General features: G+C 39.6%; 1 protein-coding gene across 2 annotated transcripts in view; it reads right to left on the bottom strand.

The window, feature by feature from the left end:
• USP34 (ubiquitin specific peptidase 34) overlaps positions 1–27743 on the bottom strand; it is a 142568-nt gene that overhangs the window by 50298 nt on the left and 64527 nt on the right. For both annotated transcript variants that reach the window (XM_026676739.2, XM_087961324.1), the window contains exons 22-36: positions 22901–23055; positions 22700–22813; positions 21322–21421; positions 21030–21189; positions 20162–20288; positions 19919–20066; positions 19554–19654; positions 17910–18119; positions 16386–16511; positions 14425–14547; positions 14239–14322; positions 11995–12081; positions 11660–11860; positions 9540–9622; positions 8582–8622 (exon numbers count right to left, since the gene is read on the bottom strand). In XM_026676739.2, coding sequence (XP_026532524.1) covers positions 8582–8622; positions 9540–9622; positions 11660–11860; positions 11995–12081; positions 14239–14322; positions 14425–14547; positions 16386–16511; positions 17910–18119; positions 19554–19654; positions 19919–20066; positions 20162–20288; positions 21030–21189; positions 21322–21421; positions 22700–22813; positions 22901–23055 — 1860 coding nt within the window. The remainder of the gene's footprint in view (positions 1–8581; positions 8623–9539; positions 9623–11659; positions 11861–11994; positions 12082–14238; positions 14323–14424; positions 14548–16385; positions 16512–17909; positions 18120–19553; positions 19655–19918; positions 20067–20161; positions 20289–21029; positions 21190–21321; positions 21422–22699; positions 22814–22900; positions 23056–27743) is intronic.

Here is a 27743-nt window from a genome sequence, read left to right on the forward strand (position 1 = left end):
ACATATCAATAACAAGAAAAATATGGTTGTATTGCTATTATTTACTAGTTATGTGTATATTATATAAAAGGTGAATAAATAAATATTTTCCTCATTAAATTAAAACTTTACTAAAATGCATCTAAGATAAAACTAAGCTAAATGGTATTGCCCTTACTTTGCTGTCTGCAATTATATTAGGAATTTGAAACTAAGCCCCTCAAATATATGTACACTTAATCAGCATAATAAGATGATGTGAAAAAAAGTGTTTTTAATTACTTCCGTTTTATAATGCCAGGGTTCACAAAATTAGGGAAGGTGTCCACCTAGCCTGAATGACTTTTCCCCTCTAAGGATATTTAAAGTACATAGTTGAAATGTCAAGGTCATATGAACTATCGGGTAGACAATTATTACCATGACAGGTAACCTGCAAGAGAAGAAGGAATTGCTTTGCTACATATTAACAACTATGTATTAATTAACAACATATAAAAATACTATACAAGCTATCATGCTTCTCAAACAAAGGAACAGAAGTTGGAAGAAATCCCTGTTATAAAGCCAAAATGGAAAGTCACTTGTATAAACATAAATTAAGTGGCAATAATCCTCATCCTTGATGTTTTTAATGATAAAGGTCTAATTGATAAATTAATATTAAGTTTAGAAAATAACAGAACTGTCTTCAAAACGCTGAGACAGAAATACATTTAAAACAATCCTAAAAGATCTTCCATAACTTCTAAAATTACATCTTAAAAAAGCTGTAATTAATTGGGTTGTTGATTTTTGCTAACAAAAATGAGGAATTGAATATTGTAAGAACAGGAACTTAATCTGTTAATTTGTCAATTATAATATAAATCCATCTACAATTAAAATAATGGACAGAGGAGTTTCTCCAATGAAATTTCCAGTAAATAAGCTTTAAGCTGATAAGCTAAAGCCAATTTGAAGCATATTAATATGCCATGAGACATAATTAGCTATTAGCTACCTTCAATATGGGCCTTTTTAGATGTTTTGGACTACAACTTAATAATGCAGTTTTGTCTACCAGCTGAGGATGAGGAATATCTAACATACGGGTCCTTGGTGCTCTGAACTTGGTTGTTTTCTTCTAGTCATTTCATTACCCAGCCAGACAACATGATCATTGCTAAAAGGGAATTATACTCATATACAGAGACCAAACACCATTCCCTTCTAGCACTGATGTTACCTAGTTCAATAATAAAACATCTCTGAAAAAACAACTAAGCTCAGAGAGCACCAAGGACCCTACTGTTCAACCCTGAACTACAAATCAGTCATTGAGAAAGGGGGGGGGGAGTACATCCTCTTTGAACTCTATGGTTTTACATATCAGGACATAGTGAAAATTATCTGTTCTTAAAAATAGGTAAATACTACCTCAGATGAAGAATAATACATAGCATGTAACATCATTTATTAGGTCATCATTTATTTTACAAAAAGAAAGCCAAAAATGGAGAAGCCATGTGTGAATGAACATTGGCTTACCTGAATGTTCGTTTTCTTCTGTGGTGGAGAGAGTCGAAATAGAGTGGGTATGATCAGCTCCTGCTCTGTTGGACTGAGTCTGCGTTACAACTGAAGCTCCACCCTCCGCCGTGACTATGCCCCCAGCTTTCAACGAAGCATTTGGCAGACTGACCTGATTCTATAGTTGTGTGTATAAAAAAGACATACATCATTGTTCCCCCCAAATCGCACCCAGACCAGACGAACAAGGATGGGGCTGGACTCTCTCCACCACAGAAGAAAACGAACATTCAGGTAAGCCAATGTTCATTGTCCTATCTGTAGCTCCAAGAGTCCAGATAGAATGGGACATACCAAAGCTGAATGGTCCCTGGGAGGGCTTGAGTCTGGTCCTACTCACATTGGCACTCAGGCACGCTCTGTAGAACCCTCCTGCCAAAGGCTGCATCAGCCGATGCAAAGGCATCCAAGTGGTAATATCAAATAAAGGGCGATGGTAAAGACCATGTGGCCGCTCGACAAATTTCTTCAATGGATGCTTGAGTAGCCCATGCTGCAGTCATTGCCGCACTTCTAGAATGAGCCGTCACCCCTCGAAGCACAGGAAGAAACCTATTCTGATAGGCCTTAGAAATGCAAGCCCTAATCCATCTGCCCACAGTCGATGGAGACACCTTCAACCCCAATGTGCCCAGCTGGAAGGACACAAAAAGTGCCTCTGACTTTCGGATTGGATGTGTTTTCCGGATGTATATTTTCAAAACCCTGCGAACATCCAGAGTATGCCATGCCCGTTCCAAATGATGGGTAGCATTGGGACAGAAATTTGGGAGAATAAGTTCTTGTGCCCTGTGGAATCTAGAATTGATCTTAGGGATGAAAGATGGGTCTAACTGCAAAACTCTATCTGGATGGAAGATACACAGATCTTCCCTAACTGAAAGGGCCGCCATCTCTATATCCTTCTAGATGAAGTGATGGCTACTAGAAAGGCTACCTTGAGAGATAGAAGGTGTAAACTGATGGAGCTGAGAGGCTCAAATAGGTCACTCATCAAAGCCCTTAACAACTTAGGGAGATCCCAAGTGGGGAATCTGTGAACTACAGGTGGACTCGGGTTGGAAGTTCCTTTGAGAAACCTCTGGATGGTTTGGTTCTGAGAAAAGGACTGCTTCCTATGTAAGTACAATACTGACGAGAGAGCAGCCACTTGTCTGCATAGGGTGTTGGCCGAGATCCCTTTGTCAAGACCCTCTTGTAGAAAGTCCAATATGTTGGCTACTGAAACTGAAGTGTGAGAAATCTTAGTCTTGAAGCACCATTGACAGAAGACCTTCCATGTAGCTTCATAGATGCAGATGGTTGATGGTCTCCTAGCCGCTAGAATGGTATGGATGGCTCGTTCTGATATATTTTGTCTCCTCAGAGCGCTCCGCTTAACCGCCAGTTGGAGTCACTGAGGCTCTGGGTGGGGTATTTCCCCTGGTGTAGAGACATTTTGTGAGGAGGGATCCTCCATGGTTAGGTGGTTGAGATATTCACCATATCCGCAAACCAGGACCGTCTGGGCCAATAAGGAGCCAGAAGTATGATCTGCTCCTCCAGTATCTTTCTGACTACCACTGGCAGCAGCGGAAAAGGAGGGAAGACATACAAGAGATCCTGAAGCCACCTGCTCCTAAGGGCATTGGTCCCTTCTGCCCCCTGGGTCAAAAATCTGGTGAAATGCCTTGGGAGTTTGGCATTGTTTGGAGATGCGAACAGATCCACCACTGGTAGCCTGAACCGTCGTGACAGCTCCTGAAATAAAAGAGGGGGAATACTCCACTCTGAGAGGTCAATCCTGGCCCTGCTAAGCCAGTCTGCTTGCACATTTTCGACCCCAGAAATATGTTCCGCCCTAGGTGACAGGAGATTTCTTTCTGCCCAAAGAACCAGACATTCAGCTTCCAATATTAACGCTCTGGACCTGGTGCCCATCTTACCACTCTCAATTCTAACTAATTGATGTTCTTATCCCTCTCCAAAACAGACCATCGGCCTTGAGCCAACTGTGACTGCAAATGAGCTGCAAATGGTTATCAAGCAAGCTGCCAAGGCAGCCAAGACCTTAGTAAATACCCTGGGTGCAGAAGATAAACCAAAGGGCATAGCCCTATATTGGAAGTGTCTCCCAGCGTAGCTGAAGAGTAGATACTCTCTGTGTGCCAGACAAATTCTGGTGTGCAGAAAAGCCTCTCTCAAATCAATTGAAGTGAGGAAGTCACCCTCCCTGATGCTCTCTAGAATAGATTGCAGCGAATGCATCCAGAAATGCTTTTAAACCAAAAATTTATTGAGCCTTTTAAGGTCCAGAATACCTCTCCACTCCCCAGAAGGCTTGGGAACAACAAACAGCCGGGAGTAGAATCCCTTACCCTGCTGACTCAATGGAACTGTCTGGATGGCTCGAATATCCAAGAGGTGTTGGTTGGCCTGTTCCATTAGGTTCCTACGGGATGCCTCCCTGGAAACAGGGCAAGGCACATAAAATCTGGGGGATTGTGACCTAAATTCTAGGAAAAGGCCATGTCTGATCGTCTTTTAAGACCCAAGTGTCAGATGAAGTAGCCTCCCATTGGGCCGCAAAACTAGATAACCTACCTGCAATGGGAGAACTACTGCCACATTTAGCGGGAGCACCGGAAAAATGACTTGCTCCCCCACGAAAATTGAGGCCTATCTCTGGCCGCTCTTTCCTGGGGGCACTCCTGGCGATTGAAGGCCTGCCTCTGAGGTCCTTTCCCTCAGCTCGGAAAGTTGACTTGCAGGAGTAAGGTACTGCCCTGAAACTTGAGCACCTTGCCAGGGAGGGAAAGTATTTCTTTTGATCTCTGGTCTCAAGAAGATGGGGGTCCAAGACCTCCCCAAACAATTTATCCCCTTTGAGAGGGGCAGATGCCACCTTCCACTTTTGCTGCCCATCAGCCTGCCAGTTTTTAAGCCAGATCATTCTGCGGGCAGCTGCAGAAGTGGCAATGACCTTGGAAACAAATCTGGCACTTTTTAAAGTGGCATCAGCAGTAAATTTGGCCGCTGCAACCATCTTATGGATGTTTTGGTGCACTCAGACATCTGTGGCGGGGATCTTGTCTTGCAATTGATGCAGCCAGTGTAAGGAGGGATTGTTTGATCCTCTTGTCCTCCGCCTTCAATGCCTCCTCTGGATCAGCAGGATTTGAAGAGGAAGAAATCAAGGCCGCCACGAAACTGTCCACTGATGGCACCTGTAATGAGCTGGTAAGTTCAGGCCCCATATTGAAATAGCGGCGTTCGTTGGCCGATAACATGGAAGATGTGCCTGGGGATTCCAGCTGTTTCTTGATTACGTTCAAAAATAATCAAGGAACTGGAACCATTTCAGGCCAAACTGATGGTTCATCAAAATATTGATCTTGGAGGAGCAGTAGTGTCACCTTCCACTTCCCCTACATCTGCCTCTGGCCCCAACTGGGCTGTCTTCCTAGCCTTGAACAACAAAGCCCGGAACTTTTGAGAATCAAAATGTCCTGTGAAGAAGGATCTCTCAGGGGCCAAATCTTCATCTGCAGAGAAATCAGATTCCCTCTTGTCTTCCTCTGATGCTCTGTATGTGACACTATGTATAGATGAGTCAGGAGAAGCCCTGTCCCTCAAGGATTCCCTGCTTCCATCATGAATGGAATGCTCTAGGTCCGAGTGTTCTGACACCACCAATTCAGGCCTTTGCATTGCTTGGAGGCTTTCCATAGTCCCTTGCCTTATGGCCCTTGAGATTATTGCCTCCATGTGTGCAGGTAATGCTGTTTCTGCCCCTTCAGAATCATGCAAGCCAGCAGCTGTAGGTGTAAAAGTTGCCTCCACACCTGGTCTGGCTCTTAGGAGGAGGTGCCTTAGTTTCATCTTGGCAGGCTGCACGGGGATCTTCTTCGTAATCTGTAACTCCCTCTAGAGGTTGTGGTTCAACAATAGCAGATGAGTTATCAAATGACCAGGCTTGTAAGCGAGGTCCACTAGTGGAGGCAGAAGGCCCAGGCTCCATCTATAAAACTGGAGGCTGAGCAGAAGAATCTGACTCCTCTGAATGTGATCTCCGGCTCCTCCCACCAGCAACACGCTGGCTTTTCTCCACCTGTTTTTCTAGAGCCTTCTGTCTTCTCAAGGCATTCTACTCTTCTGCCCTGGAAGGTTTTTTAGGTTCAGGGGCCTTTCTCTTTTGTCTGCCCTAGATCTACCGCTAGAAGTAGAGGGACTGTGATCACCTGCCTGATCTTTATCCACCATCCCACTGGGAGATTAGGATTTGCAAAAACAGCCAGATGAAGAGGAGGGATCCTGGTGGGGGAGGGGATGAGGAGTTAATAACACATTTATTGCTTACCCTTGCCAGTAAAGCCCCATGGCAGAATAAAAAAGGCCCTCTGAACGATGAAGCAAGCCTGAATAGGCCTATTGCTGGGCTGCAGCCAAACCCTGCTAGTCACCACAGTGTAATAATGGACCTGCGTACAGGTCTACTGGCGCCCACGTGATCACCTCAGTTCTGTAGCTGGAATCACAGCCTTGGCAACGTGTTTGATCTGCGCCCTCACAGCTGGGGTCGACCTAGTCCTTCTTCACTTTTCAGCGCCAACTGCTGCCACGCGGCTGCGCCCCCCAGCTGGGATCGAGCTGATTGCCCGATCAAGCGGCTGCTTTGCGCTGCTGCAAAGCCTCCTGCTGGGCCAATTGCCCTCTCAGCCGCTGCTGCACACTACTGCACTTCGTAGCCAAGGCAATCGAAAACAAAAGTGAAAAGAAACGAGCTGCTTGCCTGTGCTGCTGCTGCGCTACCATGCAAAACAGCTGATGGCCCTATTGGCCCGATCTCCTGGAGCTGCTCCAAGTAGTCATGGCTCCACCCGCTAGGGCAGCCATCCTGAATGCGATCACCAAGCCTGGAGGCTAAAAGCCTCTCTCTTGGCTGCAAGTTCCAGGAAAACCTTCTGCTTACATTTTAAACACTTTTTTTTTTTCTTTTGAAAAGCCTCCACTTGTAATTCAAGTGGAGCCCCAGCAACTCACGTCTTGTCCTGGCTGGACTGAGTCGAAAACTGAGCGTGGCCACCGCGAAGGGCGGAGCTTCAGTTGTAATGCAGACTCAGTCCAACAGAGCAGAAGCTGATCATACCCACTCTATCTAGACTCTCAGAGCCACAGATAGAAAAAAGCTAAGTACATCTTATGATTCAATAGCTTGTAGAATTAAGAACTACCTTTAGCAGATATCACTTGAGGTAAATCATTTTCTGTATGACTTTACTATTCTCTCACATTGTTGTGGAGGAATTTTGGCCCAATTTTCTTTACAATGAATTGCTTGAATTCATTGAGGTTTGTGGGAATTCATTTATGCATAGCTCTCTTGAGGTCCCACCACAGAATTTCAACCAGGCTGAGGTCTGGATTTTGATTAGGCCACTGCAACACCTTGATTCTTTCCTTTTTCAGTCATTCTATGGTAGATTTGCTGGTGTGCTGAGATTATTGTCCTGCTGCATGACCCAATGTCAGGCCAATCTTTAGCTGTGGCCACACATTTGACTCTAGAACACTTTAGTATACAGAGGAGTTCATGGTCAACTCAATGAATGTAAGGTGCCCAGGTTCTGGTCTACAAAACAAGCCCACATCATTACCCCTCCATCACCATGTTTGACAGTTGGTATATCTTTATGCTGATATGCTGTGTTTGGTTTTTGCCAAACATGGCATGGTGCATTAAAGCCAAACATCTCCACTTCAGTCTTGTCTATCTAAAGGACTTCATTCCAGAAGTCTTGTGATTTGTTCAGATGCAACTTTACAAACTGAAGCCATGCTGCCATGTTCCTTTTGAAGAGAAGAGGCTTTCTCCTAGCAACCCTTCCAAACAAACCAAATTTGTTCAGTCTTTTTCTAGTTGTACTATCATGAACTTCAACATTTTAACATGCTAACTGAGGCCTGTAGACATAAGTTTTGGATTTTTTTGCAACTTCTCTGAGCGTTGCATTCAACCTTGGGGTGAATTTGCTGGGACATCCACTCCTGGAAAGATGGACAACTGTATCAAATGCTTTTCACTTGTGAATAATCTTCCTGTAGAATAATGGACTTTAAATCAGTGGTGGGATTCAAATATTTTTGCCACCAGTTCGGTGGGCATGGCTTGGGGGCACACTTTGTGCGTGTGCATACACCTTGCATGCATGCGTGCACCAAATGCGCACTTTGCGCAGATGCAGAGGTGTTTGCACAGGTGCAGAGGCGTTCTAACTCACCTCCTGCAAGCCTGCACGATCCCAGTCGCTTCAGCAGCTGCCGCGTAGCACTATTTGGTGCTGCACAAAGCAGCTGCGCTTCAAATTCAGCGGATAAGGTGAGTATGGGAGCCTGGGTGGGCCCAAGAGCAGAGCAGCGGAGAGAATCGGTTTGGTCTCCGCTGCTCATTGCTGCTACTGGCTCGAACCGGTAGAATACCACCACTGCTTTAAATTTTTGGAAATGCCCTTACAACCGTCCCCAGATTGATGGGCAACACTTGCTTCTCTAATATCACTGCTCAAGTCTTTATTCTTTCGCATTGTGTTAACACACACCTGAATGTATGTTAAACACCATAAAACTTTGCCTTTTATAGAGGCAGTCACACTTGCCAATAATCAATTAAGGGCACTCGATTAGCAGCACCTAGCTGCTACTTAACCTCTTTACACTTATGGAAACAATAAGGATGTACTTAGTTTTTCACAGATGGCTTCTCCATTTTGGCTTTCTTTTTGTAAAATAAATGATGCTATGGTGTAATATGTAATGTGTTGTTGTTCATGTGTGGTTGTATTTACCTACTTTTAAGAACTGCTAAGGATCAAATGATTTTTACTATGTCCTGATACATAAAACCATAGAATAAAGAAGGGTGTACTTTCTTTTTCACATGACTATATATTCTTATATTAATATTAAACATATCTGGATTTCAGGTCAAGAAAGATGTATTAAAAACTCCATATAGCTTAAGAATTTTTTATGTCTTAACCAATGTACTCACCTTCATGTCTTGACCTATGATCAGCTTGAGCTTTCAACACCCTGTATACGAATAAAATAAGTAAAATAAATCATTGTACACAATTTAGCAAATGTTACTTCAAATAATAAAAACAGATGAATAAAGTTATTTGTTCTCGCTAGATTATCAAATTCAAAAACTGATTTAATATTCTACAGAATTTTGTACTACTCTTTTATAATGCTTTTACTAGTTTGCTATATAATATTTATTTCCTCTTGGAGCAAAGAGGGTAATTAGATGGTAACAGAGATATAGCACTATACATGGCTACCTGGTCCAGGTAGACAACTAATTAATTTACCCAATTTAATCACAATATATGAAGTTCTTGACTAGCATTAACAGTTACCGATTTATCTTCTTTAGCCTAAAAAAAATAGGTTTTACTTAACTGCAGAACTGAGAACCTGCTGCAATAATCCTGAGTGATAATGAGATAGGGGAGATCAGCTGAAGTCTTTGACTCCTAGTTTGAATACTATGTTGATTAAGTAGACCACTTAGGGCTACCTAATACTCTCAACCACTTAAGTTTCTTGGGTCACAAAAAAGTCTTTTTAGCCAGACTAAATGGTTGGATATTAGACTATTGCAATGGCCTCAGTCACAATTGTATAATTTTCTCTGCCTTAAAATCTGGATAATGGCCTGCTTTCACTCAATATTAAAGTGACTTATAGGAAAATCCAATTTTAAAATATCTTGAATTCAAAACATAAGGTTTTGATCTTATCCGAGATATTCTGAACCTTTTTAGTAAGATCAAAACACTACTAACAAGAAAGAATATAACAACTTATGTGTACTTTTAACTACACATTTCTGACTAAAATGATTATTCAATATGCTGCTTAATGCAAATATATATGTGTGTGTGTGTATATATATATATACTATAAATCTTACCAAAGATATTAAAAAAAGGTTATTGTACCTAGGCGCCAGGTTGTCATATGTATAAGCAACACACATAAGTCGCTGAATCAAACTGGTTCCCTGGACAAGTACAAGAAATACCTTTAAAAAAATTGAAGTCAAAAAAGAACAGTTAATGCAACTGCTGCCTTAAAACTATGTGTTATATGTGTACATGTGTATGTATGTGTGTATATAATAATGAATAAAAAGTAACTGCATTGTTCATAAATCCAGCATTTTAATGATAAGGCACCATATTAAAACATACAAAAGTTTGATAAAATATGCCAACTAAAATCTTTTCTCCCATTTATCACAGTTTCACAATTTATGTATTAATATGATCATTTCAAACAAGTGGTAGAGTAATATCTTTCTGTCTTTCTGTGTAGGTGAGAAAATATCCAGGACTTCCCAAGTGTTTGCTTCAGTTATTTAATAGAGTTTGCAGTTGGAAACTATTTCCATTGCTGCTATTTCAATTATGAAATTTGGGGAATTATCTTTAAGAGAACAACTAAAGCGGTAGAATTAATCCCTATTTTCTGGAAAATCTCTGGGATATTTAAAAAGCTTCTGCTTGATTTTCATTTCATTTAGGATTGTACCACAGTTGTGCTCTTAAGTTTACATATCCCTTGCAGAATTGTAAATAAACATGGGTGGTCAGACAAAACTTTTTAAAAAATACATTAAATTAAATATTGGGCTTCATAGAACCATAGCAATAAATGAATAAAATAGACCAAAAGTCTGCAAGCTCTTGAATGTTTGGGCTGATAATATTGTATATAATAATGTAGACAAACTTTATTATATTGAGGTTGATATATCAATTTGCATGACTTTCCAATATGACAATGATCCATTATATAAGGACATTAAATCAACCTCAATTTTTTTTAAAAAAAGTGTAATCACTCACATTTACTTACAAATTAATTCTGCAAGAGGGATGTAAACTTATCTGTGCAACTGTAAATTTAATTCAATATAATACTGTGAGAGATGTATGAATCTGATTTACCATTTTACCATATATTCATATTCTACTTTGTATAATGACTTTGAAATAACTGGCCTAAAGCTTTTTCAGCACTAATATTAGTACATATAAAAAATCACAACTAGGAATTTATAATTAAACTAAATAAAAAAGTTCACACTTTGGATGGAGGTATAGTTTATCTTCTAAAATGTCTTGAAAATCACTGACCTATCTAAATATATTCATAATATTATTTAACTAAAATGCTTCCTTAAGGCTCTATGCTTTTGGATTTCTATTTGCCATTTCAATTTAGCAAGCTGCCATTAAGGGCCTTCTCGGTGGTGGCTCCCTTTCTCTGAAACATCATTCCCCCCAGAGATTAGACTGACCCCCATTCTAATACTCTTGCAGAAAGGGCTGAAGACTTGGTTCTGCCAATGGGCCTGGGGAACCCAGAGCAGGATGGAGCCCATTAAATGGCTTGTGTGATCTGCTGTCATCAGAGCAGAGTGGGTGGGAGTTGGGGGGTGATTTTGTTATATTGTACTTTATTAATTTATTTGATTCTTTCTGTTAGTTTATGTTGTTTTAAATGTGGTTTTATATTCTGTAAGCCGCCTCGAGTTGCCATGGGTGAATAGGCAGTAATATAAATTCAATAATAAATAAAGAATATCCAGAATCAATATTGTTTATGAAATATCATTCTATATATACTTATACAGTTATTCTTATACATATATGTATGCTAACATTAAAATATCAGTGGATGAAGCTGAATGTATTGCAGTCAAAGTGGTTTTATACAAAATATGCTGTTCTCCGATCCAATTTTTTTCTTGTTAATTTACTGGGTACTTATGTATCCAGAAAATAAACAGGAGTATATATTACTACCCTTAACCCATCTTAATGCTTTTCAGATATGTAGGACTTCAATTCCCATAATTTTCAGTCACCAAAGATATGTGGAATGGTAATAAATCTTCTTGAGATATACTTACTAACATTTTTTTCCTCTAAAAATGGATTTCCCAATTAGGTTTCTATGTAAACCTACATTTACAGTGTCACACCTGCCAACTTGCAGATAAGACTTTCCCTAAAGTCTTTGTTTTTATTGCTTTTAAAGAGAAGTTTTTCACCTCTGTTAAACGGGGAATGTGAAGACCTTTTGTATGATCTCCTGCAGTTTTCCGTGATTTTCCTGGCCAAGTTCTTTTTCTGTGATTCTCTGCTACTCCAGACCAGGCAAAAACATCATGATAAGCTAAATCCAAATCTGAAGGATCCACTGCAAACTGGCATATCAACTTCAGCAAGCAAGCCAGACAATCTAGTAACCACTACAAATAAGAATAAGCAGCTTTAACTTCATTTAATTTTTGATAGATAATAGAACACTTTAAAACAAAGCTACAGATTCGTTAGAAAAGTTTTATTTCTCATTAAGATGAGTCAGTTACAACTTGTTACTTACAACTGTCCACGATTCCTGTTCTTTAGGTTCTAAAATTCCAGAATTAAATATTTCCAAGAGCTGCTGAAGACCTCCAGAAGCCACAAACTGTAATCAAATTATAGAAGGTTCAGCAATGAAAATAAGAAAGTAAGCAACTAAATATGTGTTATTGTACAAAAACCTCTCACTGATAATTTGGCCTGTAATCTGGCCTTACTGTTTATCTTCATCAACACCTATAGCTGAGTCCCCAAGAATTGGGGGCCTGTAATCATTGTCCCTATATACAAAAAAGGAAAAAAGATGATCCTACTAATTATAGACCAATGATCCACTCTCAAGACAATCAGCTAAGATACCTACTATAGAAATTCCAGGAATAAATGGAAAAAGTAAACACACTTGCATAGGAGCAAGCTGGCTTTAGCCAATCCACCATTAATTAGTGCCTAGTAAGTAGTTCATCATCTCATTGAAAAATACTCTTTCCGCAACACAACACAACCTCTCTTTAATGCTATAGATTTCAAAGGAACATTTGATTCTATATCCTGAATTTAAAAACTGAGGTTGTTGAGGTTTTTTGTGGAAAAAACTGAACAGTCTCAATTTACCAAAGTCTGCTTCATTTAATATGTATGGTACCTGAAGGAACTACACTCAACATAATATATAACCTCCAAGACCATCTCATCAGTGACAGTGCAACTGAGAAAAGCATCAAACAAAGCTGCATATTGGCTCCACTTTTATTCTATATCAACTGTATTGTATGGTGGACCACCTCCACAACATGGATTTTTTATCCCCCAAATCTGATGGAGGATAGATCCTCCTGTGTTTTATTTTATCAAGATACTGCAGCAATACTTTCTAGAACAGGGGTCTCCAACCTTGGCTACTTTAAGACTTGTGGACTTCAACTTGCAGAGCTTTGCTGGCTGAGGAATTCTGGGAGTTGAAGTCCACAAGTCTTAAAGTGGCCAAGGTTGGAGACCCCTGTTCTACAACACCCATTGGCTTAAAAGAACAGCAAGAACACTAACAGAATTCTGCTCAACTGTGAACTCAATTATCAGAAAACTACAATCATGGCATTTGACAAAAGAGCCACACTTGGACCATAGATGCCACAAGATTATAAATGTCCTGTTTCAAATACCTGGGGGCCGTTCACCATTCTGGCAATAGAAAGTCCATGGGAACTATGTTGTTGAAAATGCATGAAGGAGCTCAGCTGCCATCCTTATATTCCTTAACTGAACAAGAGGTGGCCATAGTATACCGGTATCACTCAAATTATTCAAAGCCAAGCGAATAACATAACTTTATTCTGCCCAGTTGGGCTCCTTCTCCAATTTTGCATTATTAGAACTTCTACAATCCAAATTTCTAAGATCAGCCCTTCAAGTCCCAAAATGTGTCTCTAATGACAACGTGTAGCTAGAGAAAGGCCTCATCAAAATGAAGGCTAAAGGGTGGGAGACATATTCAACTATTGGTTTAGACTATCCTTTTCCTCCTCAACCTTCCCCCATTAATTATGAGCAACATTTGTCAATCCATATGGAAACAGGCAGTGGCAACTAAAATCTCATGCTTGGGTTTCTCTCCAGGTCTTCTATTCAGCATGGGATATTATCAGAACACTCATTAAACAGCAAATAGCCGACACAGAGCACCAAACAAAACTAGCTAGGACACCAATCTTTACTCTAGTGAGTCCAATAGTCTACCTCCCCTATGGCATACTTAACTAAACTTGAACTACATAAATACCAGAGGCCTTTAGTCTGGCATGCCCTTCCCTCATGTCCTTGAAGGTCAACATGGGAAGATTCCTGTATTTGCCATCCTTGTAATTTGATATAGTCTTCCATAAATGTTTCCCTATACCCATTTAATGCTCCTATTCCTCATTTAAGATTTTTAAAGACTTTTTTTAAAAAAATTATTTTGTTTTAATACATTTTTATATATTCCAGCTTTTCATATTTTTTAAAACTTTCTGTTTGTAATTTATTGTAACCCATTCCCCTTATGCTGGTCTATAATCATTATACATTTATTAAAATTTAAATTAAAAATAAGCAATTCATTATTGTGCAAAGACCTGCTTTATAAAATGATTTATTCAAAAATGCGGCCTGTGATTGTTTATGAATACCTTAATTTCTAATTAAAATCAAAAAGTAAAACTACAGACACATGTGAACAAAGACATATATCACTAGAATAGCATTTTATACAATAATTTCAAACCTTGCAACTCCAAGTGTTTTTACTATTTTCTATTTGATCTTCACTTGAATCATCAGAATCTGGGTAAAGATCACTGTAACTTCCCTAAAATCAATGACAAAAACATAATAATCATAAAAGATACGTTATAAAAGGAACTTTACAAATTTATATGAAACGAAACTTTGAAAAATAAAATTATACTACCGTGGATTCCCGCCTTATTCTTCTATTGGGTTTTCCAAGTGCTTCAATTATTTCAAGGGCATACAAAAGTTTATGGGCACTTTTTATTCTTAAAAGATCTTTCCAACTGAATCCATCATTGCTCTTTAAAAAAATAAAAAAAGATTAGACAAAATCTGTAAGACGGATCAACTAATGTACTTAATATACACTCGTGTCTTAATTATACACTCTGTTGAATATAATTTGATTCATATTGAATCTATGGTTAAAACTCTGCTTTAATCTATGGTTCACTAGAGATTCCTAAAGTTACAGCTAAATTAAAAGGAAAAGAGAAATGCTGAATAGGTGAGTTTTTGAAGTTTCCACTATTTACTATTTTTATTTTGGTTTATGCTTAAATTGTTAAAATGTAATTGGATTGTCTATTCAACAAAATTATTCCAGATATGTAAAATCATTTGCTGTTATCAACAATGTATCTTTCATTTATACTTTTTTAGCTTTACAGAAACATGATCATTTGCTATAATTTAAAAATCTTTTTTAGATATGCATGAGAATGGTCTTGAACAACCAAAAGGGACCTGGAACTATTTATTTATTTTACTTATATATTTATTAGACTTGTTTGCTAGCCATCTCACCTATAGGCGACTCTGGGCTGCTTACATTAATAAACAACCAACCAGGAGGATGAGCTCACAGTCCAGTGAAAGATTTCCACATTAATCACAGCCATAAACACACTCAAAATAACCCTACAAGAGTCTATCCCAGACATCTACCAAGGACCTGTCCATTTAGAGTCCAAATCTGAATGAATTTATCTACCAGATAGCAAGATGTTCCTGTAGCTCTTTCTCCCCAGCAGGCAACGTCACCTTAAACAGGGCCATTGGCCAGCTGTGATGACATTTTTCACTATTCTTATTAATATGCTCTAAACCGAAATATGTGGTTTTACTCATGCTGATTTAGACTCTTTGTCTTCCTTCAATGGCATCTCTTCTGTGCTTCATCTCCTAGAGTTCCTTAGAGAACCAAGGTATGGCCCAGAATCAGTGAACAAGGAGATGGGCATATAAGAGAACTCTAGTGCAGGTCTTAGCCACTTACTGATTCCAATTAACAACTAAAACTTTGGCCAAGCTGTCCACCAAATCCCCAGGAAAGAGCCCTCTGAAACCCAACTAGTGCATCCATCATCTGGGCATACTAATCTAAAAGATCTCATCGGATCTATGACAACTCACCACAACCAACTCACTATGGCCAGCTTGCCATGGGGCAGTTTGCCATGGTCAACTCGCCATGACCAACTCGCACGGGACAATTCACCATGGCCAACTCGCCACAAGAAACTCGCAGTGGGATGAGAGTTACACTAATATTGAAGAAACAGTGGAATAGAATAATTGAAGAAAGGATGCAAAAGGAAGGACAAAATGAAATGTGAATGACAAAAATAAAAAAAAACTATTTTAAATAATTAAATCGAATTGCTGAATTGTACTGCAGCAAGTTGTCCTGTGGCGAGTTGATTGCAGTGAATTGTCCCATTCCATGCTACTCCTGTGGAGTTGGCCATGGCAAGTTCTCCCACTGAGAGTTGGCCGTGGGAGTTGGTTGTGGCAAATTGGCTGTGGCGAGTGCTATAGTGGCCTTAGGAAGCCCCACCATAGCACTTCTTACTGGCCCACCTGCCTCAATCTTCACAGCAACTTCCTCTCTCTTGCTTCCTGATATCTGTGTGAAAAGAGGGGAGTGGGCAGAATCTCTATGATGCCAACGCTGGCAATTCATAAGGCCTTCTGAATATCATAATAGCTGTTCCTCTCCTTCTCAAGACATATGAATAGTAATAGATATTTGAATCCGCAAATACCAAACTGTGATGCCAAATCTAAATTATATGTAGCATTTCCAACTCTGAGCATCAACAACTGCAAATATTTAAGAGGTGACTTTTTGCTCACCTGATCATCTGAAATATTTTGAAATGCCTGAAGCATATTAGGACATGTAGGCAGTAGCATTAACAACTCCCAAACTCGCCTTGATAGATTTTCTGCATGAAGGTGGAGTTCTTCACATTTTGCACTCTGAAGACACAGGTAAAAAATATATCATGCATATACCAAAAACATACATTAAATAAATTACAATAACAATTTTGTCACACAGACTGTAATAGAAGTTCTAATAAAATTTTTCTCACTGAATTCAAAAAGAGAATCAGTTTTTTTCTATCAGCCTTAATTTTCTGGTGACCTTATCTTCTTTATTCTTTAAATTAGTTAAATTACAATACCATACAGTATTTTAACTATAGGGGCATATGTATCAGTAAAAATCTAGTTATTACTGTTGTTCTTGAGCACAAATAACTTCCAATCAAAAGTAGAAGGCATGATAGCACAAGTTGAATCATGTTTGAATTTGCTAGATATGTGCGCAACCTCTGTCTGGAGGTTCCTGGCAACCTGGTGCCACAGTTGAAAGTGAAAATAGTTTAAGCGCACATTCTCTATATTCAAGTTAAATATTAAATTTATTGTAATAGTTTTTTGCTTATCTACATACTGTTATCATGCCCCAAAACAGTGACAATCATCTTTATAGTTATTATACACTATTTATAACCACTATTTATAATTTATTGATAACTATTTATAATCTGGAATAACAGAAAACTAACCTTCAGATGGATGAAGAAACTAACATATCACAAAAATGTAATGCCAATTTTACTCATCAATATTGAAAGTAAGAGATTCATGAATCTCTTAAATTTAATAGCAAAAGTTAACAATTATGTTTCCTATACACATACAGTATTTCATGAGCCATCGGATAGTACCCATCATCTTCTGAAATTAATCAACCCCCACACACACTTGTCCGCTATAGACTTCTGCAATATATGCCTAAATGCTGCAATAAAGAGATTGCAGAAGTGTGTATTTTTCCATCACATGACAGGGAATTTGGACAATTTTTAATTATGTTTTGAAATACAATTTCACGGTTATTCAATGTTATTATTATTTTATTTTTGGTACCCATATCATCTGAGATTATGCAGCAATGCCTATTGTCCGACAGATTGTGGACAAACCTGCCATGTTTGTGCATGCATGGTTAAACATTGCATGAAACAGGGGTCACCAACCTTTGTGGCTTGGTGGCCTGGCTGGGGAGGGGGGAAGAGGGGAACCAGGCCATGCAAGTGGCAGGCCGGCGCACACAGCTCGACTGCAAGTGCAATGCGTAGCTTGACTCAAACAAGTGGTGGGCCGGCCTGCATACACAGCTCGACTGCAAGTGGAGATGCCCATGCGTGTACAGCAGCCTGGCACCTGTTTATCTTGAGCTGCATGCATGTGCACTAGCCCGCAGCCCGATTACAAATATATGGCCCAGTAGTGGACTGCGACCCAGGGATTGGGGGCCCCTTGCATAAAACACAATTTGTGCCCAAGAACCTTAATTAAAGTTACCTCACTATCTTCCATAGCCACTTCTGCAGGTGGAGGCTTAAAGGAGGCAAGCATTTCTAGTAAATCAAACAGGGTGGTAAGATGAGGTTCTTGCAGAAGTAAAAGCATTGGGATATTGTCCTTCTGAGGTGCTGGCAAGCAGGATGCTGGAAGCTGAACTCCTTCCCCTTTTCGCTCTCTCCTTGGAGCACCCAGGGACACAAAGACCATCTTGAGATAACAAGAGAAGATAATTTTATTTTTTTTAAAAGGAAGTTAGTCATATAAAAGCATCTGTATATAGGTGCCAATAGTATGCCTTCAACACACTGACTAGGGCAATGAGAAAGTTGTTCATGTAGAAATGAGAAGAAAAAGTGCAAGTCAACCCTCTGGCAAAGTACAAAAATTCTTTATGGCAATGGGCAATACTTCATCTTGCCATCTTTTACATTTTCCAATTGATCAACAGATATCTTTTTCTGCGCTTTTAATAGAGCTTTCTGCTAAAAGCTTTTCCACAGTATTTTATTTATAGTCTTCACCTATCTACCACCTCCAGTGACTGAAAGTACAACAGTATTGAAAAAATAACTTTATAATCAGTGCCTTATTTATAACCTTCACAATGTCCCTTAGTCATGTACGTGATCATAGTTACAATCGGTATATGTTGCCCCATACCTGACTTGTTTTGATTTTCTTTCCTATCCTTGCAGAGCAGAGAAACTGTAGAGTGGAGTTTACAAGAGAAAAAGCAGGCAAATAATGGGGAATATACCAGGCTGTTTGTATAGTGTGGCAGAGCTGCTGGTGCCAGCATATTGCTTTCAATGTGTATTTCTCATTGTGCATGCTTACTCTCTTGTAATCCCTTCCTCCCCAATATGTGGGGACAGGGGGGAAAAGCTATTTCAGTAGGCAATGTCTCTTGTGGTTGACTCATCTCCTCCTCCCCTTGCATAATGGAAAGATTGGCAAGGGAGCAATTAAGCACGAATAAGCCAGCCCACAATGGGAATTATTGGACCTTTTGTATAGAATGCAGCTGCCAACACCAGCACACTGCTTTCCATATATGTTCCCCATTGTGGGTCTGCTTACTCTTTTATAATCACTTTCTCTCTAATTATTCTAAATACAAATATTATTTCCCCCTTTGTTAATTATCTCAGGGCAAGGGAGAGGTTTCCAAAGGGCAGAAGAGTAGTTAGGAAACAAACAAAAGCCAAAAGTGAAAATTATTAGTTTTGAGCCTGCTATTCCCAGAGCCACGGGAGAGCATTCCAAAAGGCAGCAGAATAAGGAAAAGCACGGTTGTGGTCACATGATTCCCTACTTAGCAACCACTTTGCTTAGTGATTGAGTTGCCAATTCCAATTGTAATGGTTAAGACGCTGACCCAGAAACCAGGGGACCACGAGTTCTAGTTCCACCTTAGGTTCAAAAGCCAGGTGGGTAACTTTGGGTAACATTCTGTCAGTCCAACTCACCTCGTAGAATTCTTGTTGTGGGAAAAATAGGAAGGAGTATTACGTATGCTTGTAGCCTTGAGTTATTTATAAAGTAATAAAGGTGGGATAAAAATCTAACAAATAAGTAAATATAAATAATTTATTATCTCTACAGAATGCTTTATAATCACCACTGAATATTTATCAATACCTGCATATCTTTAAAGCCCAATTCATGAAGAGTTTTTTCATCATAGTCAGTTGTTAGTTCATGTCCAGAAGAAATCATTCTTACAGGCCCCATGAGACCTCCTAAAAATGAAAAACAAATTTGTTTTCAGTATTTTGTCTTGTACTCTAACCGCCAAACATATGACAATCATTTTACAGAACTATAGAAATAATAGTTTTTATATTATTTTATTCATTCACTCACTAATTCATGTACTAAATTGAGAAAAACACTAAAGGTCTTTTTTTTAATATGAACATGGTCTGAAAATAGAGACAAAATTAAACCTTCCACCCAACTCAAATTGGATTGAAAATCAGTCAGAAAAATATTTTAAAATGTACCTGGAAAATCTCCTTTTCTACTGATTTGACCAAATTCTTGCAGATGTGCTTGCTGATTCAGCTGTTCTTTCTGCAAATTTTCATACCAATGCGTAACCTCAGCTCTTAGATCTGCCACCTGATCACTTGGATACATTTCAATGGTCATCTGGAACAGAACATATTATACATTTAATTTATTTCTCAGATAAGAAAAACAAAGGTTTAAAGCAACATATGGGATGAAAGCAAATTAAAATGTACTTTGTCAGGAAGTCCAGCTGGTTGACAAACAATTCTGAGAGGAAGTGATTGTTTATCACTCAATGCTTTTAAATGGCTGCTGATACCAGTGCCTTCTATTTGCCATTGTCTCAGATGATATGCAAACCTGAAGAAAAAGTATAAAAAGGGAAAACAATGACAAACTATTTCTTCTGAGCATATGTATGGAAATGTACATGTCTATCTGTTCAAGGTGAAATTAATAGGCTGAGCTCATATACAAAGAAAAGTTGACTATGAATTTCTTAGTATTTTAGGATTGGTGAGGTTTATAAACTTTTGTTAGGATCTAAAGAACTATAAATATAATTTCACGGCCTCAATGTTTCAATCTTATTTTAAAAGTAGGTTATTCCACACTACATAGCAAACCAAAGGATATTTCAAAGCTAGGATGATTTTAATCAGCGGCCCCCAATCTTTTGGGCACCAAGGGCCGATTCCACAGAGAAAGGTTTTTCCATGGACCGGAGGGGGCTTGATTTCACATACTGCCTGCATCCTGTGGATGGGGCTTTGCTTCTTTTGCACAGCCCAGTTTCTGGCAGGCCTTGGCCTGGTGCTGGTCCATGGATCGGAATCTGGGGACCCCTAATTTATATCACAGGCAAGTTTCTTTCTCTCTCTCCATAGTATCTTTTATTGCAGCCCTACCCCCTAGTCCTTGAAAATAATCCACTTCGCATTTGTAACAAAATTTTCAGAATTTCTTTTTGAAAATCCTAACTAAAAGCAATTAAAAAAATACAACACATTAATATTGAGATCAAAAAAAGAATGTTCATAACTGCCAGCCATTTTCCTGAAATACTACTTTTTGAATAAACAATATTAGGATATAGTTTACCTTCTCCGAAATGCTTCTAAATGAGTTTTAAGCATGAGAAGCCCTCGTTCAATAATGGTAAGACTGGAATGAGAATCTTGCTCTAGATTACTAGATGCAATCATTAGGCTTTCCATGCACTTGCTAATGAATTCCTGTTCTTTCTCCAGACCTGTTTTACCTAAGAATTAAAAATAAATGAACTAGATTAAAAAAAATCTTGTTTAAATTTATTTCCATAAGAAAAAAGGTAATGTTATAAAGTATTTTCTTTGGAATTCTAAGCCCAGAATTTTCAAATAAATTCTCATACCATTAATATAATAGGAGTTAATGTATTGTATAGCTGCCCGGCTCACATCTCCAGACTGTGCTCTTAAAGCAATGCCCCAGAATTGGTCCATACCACACAACTGTAGAACAAAAAAGAAAAAAGAAAAATTAATATAGCTGACAGTTGACAATTTCTATCCAAGAGTCAAGTAAAATTAACTACCCTCTTCCTGACATCTTTATCAGTATCACTGGTAAGGATTTTAATGTACTTCAAAGGAAAGTACATAGTGATATGAGAAAATAAGTACACCCTGACAACCTCACTGAAATTATTTCCTTTTTTAACATACAGATACCTGATCTTCATTTCAACAATATTGATAAAGGAATGTAATATAACAAATATCATGCACCATTTACATTTTGTAGTCCATTGTGTAATTTAATTTTGGATCAGATCAGGGGTAAATGTTGAAGTGGGTGGGCCTTGATCAAAAAAATTCTGAGGTCTTCAAAAATGTTATAGATGCCTTAGTGCTCCATGAGTGTGGTTGTTTTCATGCAAATGTTTCATTTCCCAACTAGGTAACATCATCAGTGCTAAAATGAAGTGGGTTGTTTATATGCTAGTGGTTTGCCCTGTCAATGTTGGTGGGAGTTATTTCTGATGGTTCCTTGACTAGGTGGCTGTTTATTGTTTGTTTGTCTGAGTTGGTAGTTCCTTGATTAGGATATTATTTATTGCTTGATTGTTGATTTAGTACCAGTATTAGTCTTGGTGTTAATCTCTGCTTATCTAAGTAGTGATTGCTGAAGGGAAGGTACTTTGACCTCTGTGTTTCCCTTTTTTTTGGCTTGATTGTCTTTCAAATATTATGTAGATGTTGTTTATCTCTACATGCCTGTTGATGACTTCCAGGAATTCTCTTCGTTTTTTTGCGTCTAGGACAGAGGTGTCAAACTCACGTCGTCACAGCAGTGTCATGTACATAATCAGGACTTTTTTCCCCTTCGCTAAACCGGGAGTGGGCGTGGCCAGCGCGTGATGCATCCAGCCTGCGGGCCAGGAGTTTGACAGCCCTGGTCTAGGATATTCACAGTTTCTCAGTAGAAGCTATGGTTAAGTCTGTCCACATGTTTAAAATTAAGTAGTTTTCATCTTCTGACTGCTAGTTAGTGTTCTGCCTGATTGTCCTACAGACGAATTGCCAAGAACACTTCCACCAATATTGGTAGGGCAAATCATTAGAATATAAATAGAGAACAAACCTCACTCCCTTCTAGCACTGATGGCATTATCTGGTTGGGTAATGAAACACCTGCAGGAAAACAACCAATCTCAGAAAACACCAAGAACCCAACAGACATACTAATTTTATAAAAAAATGAAACAGTCAGTCAGTACATTTGCTTACCTCTGAGTTTGAACCACCATCATATGCACTAGTAGCCAATCGAGCCAAGTTACATAAATGCTGAAACAAGTTTAATCCAGTCATGCTAATTGTTTCAGGCTTCAGCTGAGGCATCTAAGAAAAAAAAAGAATTATCTTTTTAAAGCTTGTACTCAATAGAAATGATAACTGATTATGTAGCACAGATCAAATCCACTTTACCTTTTCTAAAAAGAGATGCTTGTAGGTTTCCATTCCCATAGCATGCTGATCTTTACTTCTTACTTGATTTAAGAACCAATGTAGAGCATCATCATAACATTCAGAATCTTCAACTAAGCAGTGCCATAGTACATCAACTTGTTCCAGACTCAACCCTAAAAATTCAAATATATTTTATTTATGAAATTTGCTACACTTTTTATTTGGATTATAATAATTCTCCAATGAGCTATAATTTGGATTAATATCGCTCTTCTCTGCAATTCAAAATCAGAACAACAAAAATCAATAGCAATATAGGTTCAATAAAAATCCTAAGTTAGCTTTTATTTTTCTAATCAGTGAACTTCTGATAAACATACATTGTCATGGTGATGTGTCCTGTCCATCAGGTTTATTTTTGGTGTACTGGACCATGTTTGGGGAAGGAGGGTAGGCTGCTCCACCCCTCAGAATCCCTAGACTGCATGGCTCCATCCCAGAAGCAGATGCCATTTTTGGAGTGGCTGCCCTGCAACAACACTGTGCTGATTTGAAATGTTGCCCACTTCCAGGGCAGAGTCACTTGGCCTACAGATGGTGCAAAGTGGATTAGCATGCTATCCTTCCCTAATATGACCTCTGGAGATCTTTCAAAAGTAAGTGCAAGATTGATGATGGGAGTATGTGAAAGTGTGGGAGACCTGTGGGGTGGGAAGCAGGCCCAAGGCTGCAAAGACCTTGAGGGATGAGAAGCAAAGCATAGGATGGCTGCAGGTACAGGAGACCTTGGGAGGCTAAGGGCAGGTGGGTCTTGCTAGACCTCCCCCACCTGAAGCATCCCATGCACCACTTAATGAAGCACTGGGGAGAACAGGAGTGGGAATCACTAAGCAGTGCTATCACATGGGCTCTTTGCTTATCGACCATCAAGACTTGCTTATCGACCATCAAGAGACAGGCTCCATTGTGTTGTAACTTGAGGACTACCTGTAAACTGTGGAATCTGCTCCCTCGAGTTGTGACTTAGACCAATGTAGATTATAGGGAAACTGGAAAAATTCATGGAAGAGTGAGCTATGAGTGTCTACCAGTACTGATGGCTATTTATTACCTTCAGAATCACAGATGCCATGCCTTGTTTTCCAGCTGCTAGGGAGCAACAAAAGAAGAGACCTATCACTTTTATGTCCCTATGTTGACTTGGTCCTGCAATAGCACCATTTTAACACTATATTGTGTGCTTCCAACTCATTAGTTGATCCACAATATAGTTGTAAACAGTATCAAAAGTCCTCTCCCCAATCAAAGTGTTTCAAGAATTACTTTCCTCAAAGAAGTCATCCATCAATTTGACAAAGAGCCAGTTTGGTGTCAAAGTCAAGGCCCATGGGCCGATGAGGCCAAATCCGGCCCGCATGGCCATCCTGGAAACTGTAAGGGGCCGGTCCATGCCATTCCGGCCTGAGTGCAGTTGCACAGGCTCAGTTATCCATCGCCGCATGCAGGGAAACTACTCTGTGGGACTACAGTAAAAAATATAGTCCAGACCTTCCAAACTCACAAGATTTATTTTTTTTCATGAGAAACAGACTAGTGGCTCTGCACGCCGGCAGAGAACAAAGCCAGAAAGCAGGTTAGTGAATGGATGTGGTTGCCCTGCGTGAGAGTGAGAGTGAGAGAGAGAGAGAGAGAGAGAGAGATTGAGAGAGAGCTTGCTCTCTCTCTGTCTCGCTGTGGTGGCAGTTGCAGCACTTTAATACCTGGCTGGCGGGGCGCTCAGGTAATTCGGTGTGGGGCATGGGGGGCAGCTTCGTACCCCCCTTGTTTTGTCCTCTACCCCCCACTGCCTCACTGCTCAGGTGGCTGCTGCTGTCCGCGCCGCTACCAACAGCTTGGGTGCCTGGCTGAAGTATGGATCGCTCACTGTCTCCCATACACACCCATACACACAAACAGAGGTTGCATGGGATTGCTCTCTTGCTCTCTGTCTCACCCCATTTGCATACATGCATGCTCTGTGGGACAAAGAGGTCTCATTAAGTAGTTAAGTGGAAAGTAGTTGGGGGAGAGGAGCAAGAGACTGACAAACACTTTTCATACCAAGAATGAATGCTTCTGGGTCCCTGACTCTCTGCAAAAGAGGATGGGTGCCTGAATCTATTATAACACCCAGGAGTGTCTATTCTCGGCACAAAAAGCAGTTCTAAGTCAAGTCTCCTCTCCCTTCCTCAAAGGCAAAGAAACAGCAGCAGGGGAGATACAGATGTTTGTAAGGTAAGTAAATCCTTGTGGCAGGAAGGGAGGGAGAAGCATGAGGTATCTTAGTGGATCGGAGGCCTTGAGGACTTGTTCTGTCACTAGGCCACCCCATGGCCTTCCCCACCCTAAGATACCTCATGTGCACTTAATGGTCCATTGGTGTTCTTGAATTGTGAGCTCTTAGGAAAGTACCCCCTCCTTGTGTGTTGCAAACAGTTATTTCCAGTGGGGAAACCAGGACAAAGCAAGTGGGGAAAAATATTTTCCTTTGCTATATTTCTAGTCTGAATTAGACCATGGCAACAGGAGAGTCCTTTTAAGGATTATGTATTACTAGAAAAGCAACTAACTTACCTCTGCTCTTAAACGCTAAAGCTGTTGCACATAAAAAACAGAGGAGCTCTGATCAACTATCAGAGACATCATTTTGACAGTTTTGCTGTATTGTTGTCTGTGGACACCCCCGCGAAATGCAAGCATGGGATAACTGAGCCTGTTTTGTTCTCAATCTTATAAGTGGCCACAAACTACTAGCAAAAGTGGCATTTGATCACAAGGCGAGAAGGCATCAAGAAATGTTTCCCCTTTTGCATTTGAGCATCCAAGAAGGGACAGGAAAGACAAAGAAAAAGAAGCAAAGAGGGGAAGGAAGAAGAAAGAGGAAAGGAAGGAAGAGTATAATTAGAGTGAGGGTCTGAGGTAAATTCTGCCTTAGCACTTGGCCACCAGCAGTCCTGCTACCTTTTCCCATCCCCTTGTCCCCTCCTCCTGATCTCTCCTGGTGGTCTCCCATCCTACCACTGAGGATGCTTTAGTTAGAAAGCTGGGTCTTCCTTGTAAGGAGATGGAGTGGGACTCCCTCTGACCACACACTTTGCCCTCCTGCACACACCATGAGTAACCTGGCCAAGGAGAGTGAGCACAGCAGCAGTGGGAGCTGGCCACCCCCACCATGCCCACGCCCACCACAGCCATGCCCACCACGCCCCCCTAAGTCAACCACAAACCTGATGCGGCCCTCAATGAAATTGAGTTTGACACCCCTAGTCTAGTGGTTAAGACACCAAACTAGAAATTGGGAGACTGTGAGTTCAAATCCCACCTTAGCCATGAAAACCAGTTAGATGACCTTAGGCCAGTCAACTCTCTCTCAAGGTGGTTGCTGGGGGTAAAATAGCCTTCAGTTATTAAAGGAGAATAAAAGGAGAAAAAAGGAAGAGAACCCAGTATTTAATAAGAAGGGATAGTCAATTTTTTAAGAATGTCTAAAGCTGCATGGCTGCCAACCCCTTGAATATTTTGCAAAGCAGCATATTATTGATAAGCAATAAATATTAAGCATCAATATTGTGAGTTAAAAAGCATAGTACTTCCCCCTCATTCAGAGAAATTAATATTTCACATCATAAAGTGAATTCAGTCAACTCTTTCCAACTAGATTGAATCAGCCATGAAGGATAGTCATTAAGAAATTACGTACTTGGGCAAAACTTTATATTCTAAACAAATGCTCAGGGTTCAATCCTGTAACACAGACTAAATGGGGCTTCAGACAGTTCATGTGGAATTGCACAAACTTGAATACAAACGCTTTTCCCCACTAAAAAGCTATGCCAATATCACATAGTAGGTGGCTTGTCACTTGAAAATTAGATGTCAGCAAATAAAATTTCTTATGATGCCTTTGCAACCATAGAATAGGTGCAAGTGGTATGGGTCATTCTCAATCCAACATTTCAAGCCACTTACTCTCTAGTTTTCTATCTTGACTTGCTGTCTACAGATTCTCTGGAAAATCAAATACCTATCTAAAGTCAATGAATAAGAAAAAATAATTGATGGTGTCAGGAATGACTGTGTTCATGCCTTTTCCTATCTTGTCATTTCACAGCAAAACTCAGAATCTGATGCAAACATAGCAACATAATCCAGAAAACCTGTACCACCATACAAAATTCTTTGAGCTTCATAAATCTGAAGAAATAATTGTTATTCCTAATTGGTAAAGAACCTTTAAGATGCAGGAACCCACTATTACAGCATCCCCAAAATATGCCTATCCAGGCTCTTTAAACATCTTCGCAGAATGAAAGTCCCCTACTGAAAATTCCTCAACAGCTCCTTACTATTACAAATTCTTTCCTACATTCTAACAAAATTATCAATTTTCTTCTAATTTAAAACTATTGTTTCTTTATACTGTCTCTTGGAACAATTCTGAACAATTAAGCTTTGTCTTTTTTATGACAGATGTTCATATTTTTAAAATCTTTATCATTTTCTTTGCAATTGCCTCAGCCGCAGGCTAAACATATCCAATACTTCATCATAGGCTTTCAATTTCCAGCATATATCATCTTGTGTCATGCCCCTGGTGGAGACTGACTCTGAGCAGTCAGAGGAGGACCCTGGCCCATCCCCTATCCATCCTAGGGCACACAGGGAGGAGAGGATCAGGGTAAAATGTGGTCTACTTGGGAGGAGAGGGCCATGATCCTCTTCATGGGTTGCAGGTGTGAGATTTGCATAAGAGTTTGGACCTGGTGCTAACAAACGCTGGAGACAATTTAGTGTTTAATTCCGAAAGAAGGTTTATCTTGGC

Source organism: Notechis scutatus, chromosome 1 (genome assembly GCF_049901735.1).
Source record: "Notechis scutatus isolate UNSWTSFEM ecotype Mainland chromosome 1, rNotScu1.2, whole genome shotgun sequence".
NCBI classification, from domain to species: domain Eukaryota; kingdom Metazoa; phylum Chordata; class Lepidosauria; order Squamata; family Elapidae; genus Notechis; species Notechis scutatus.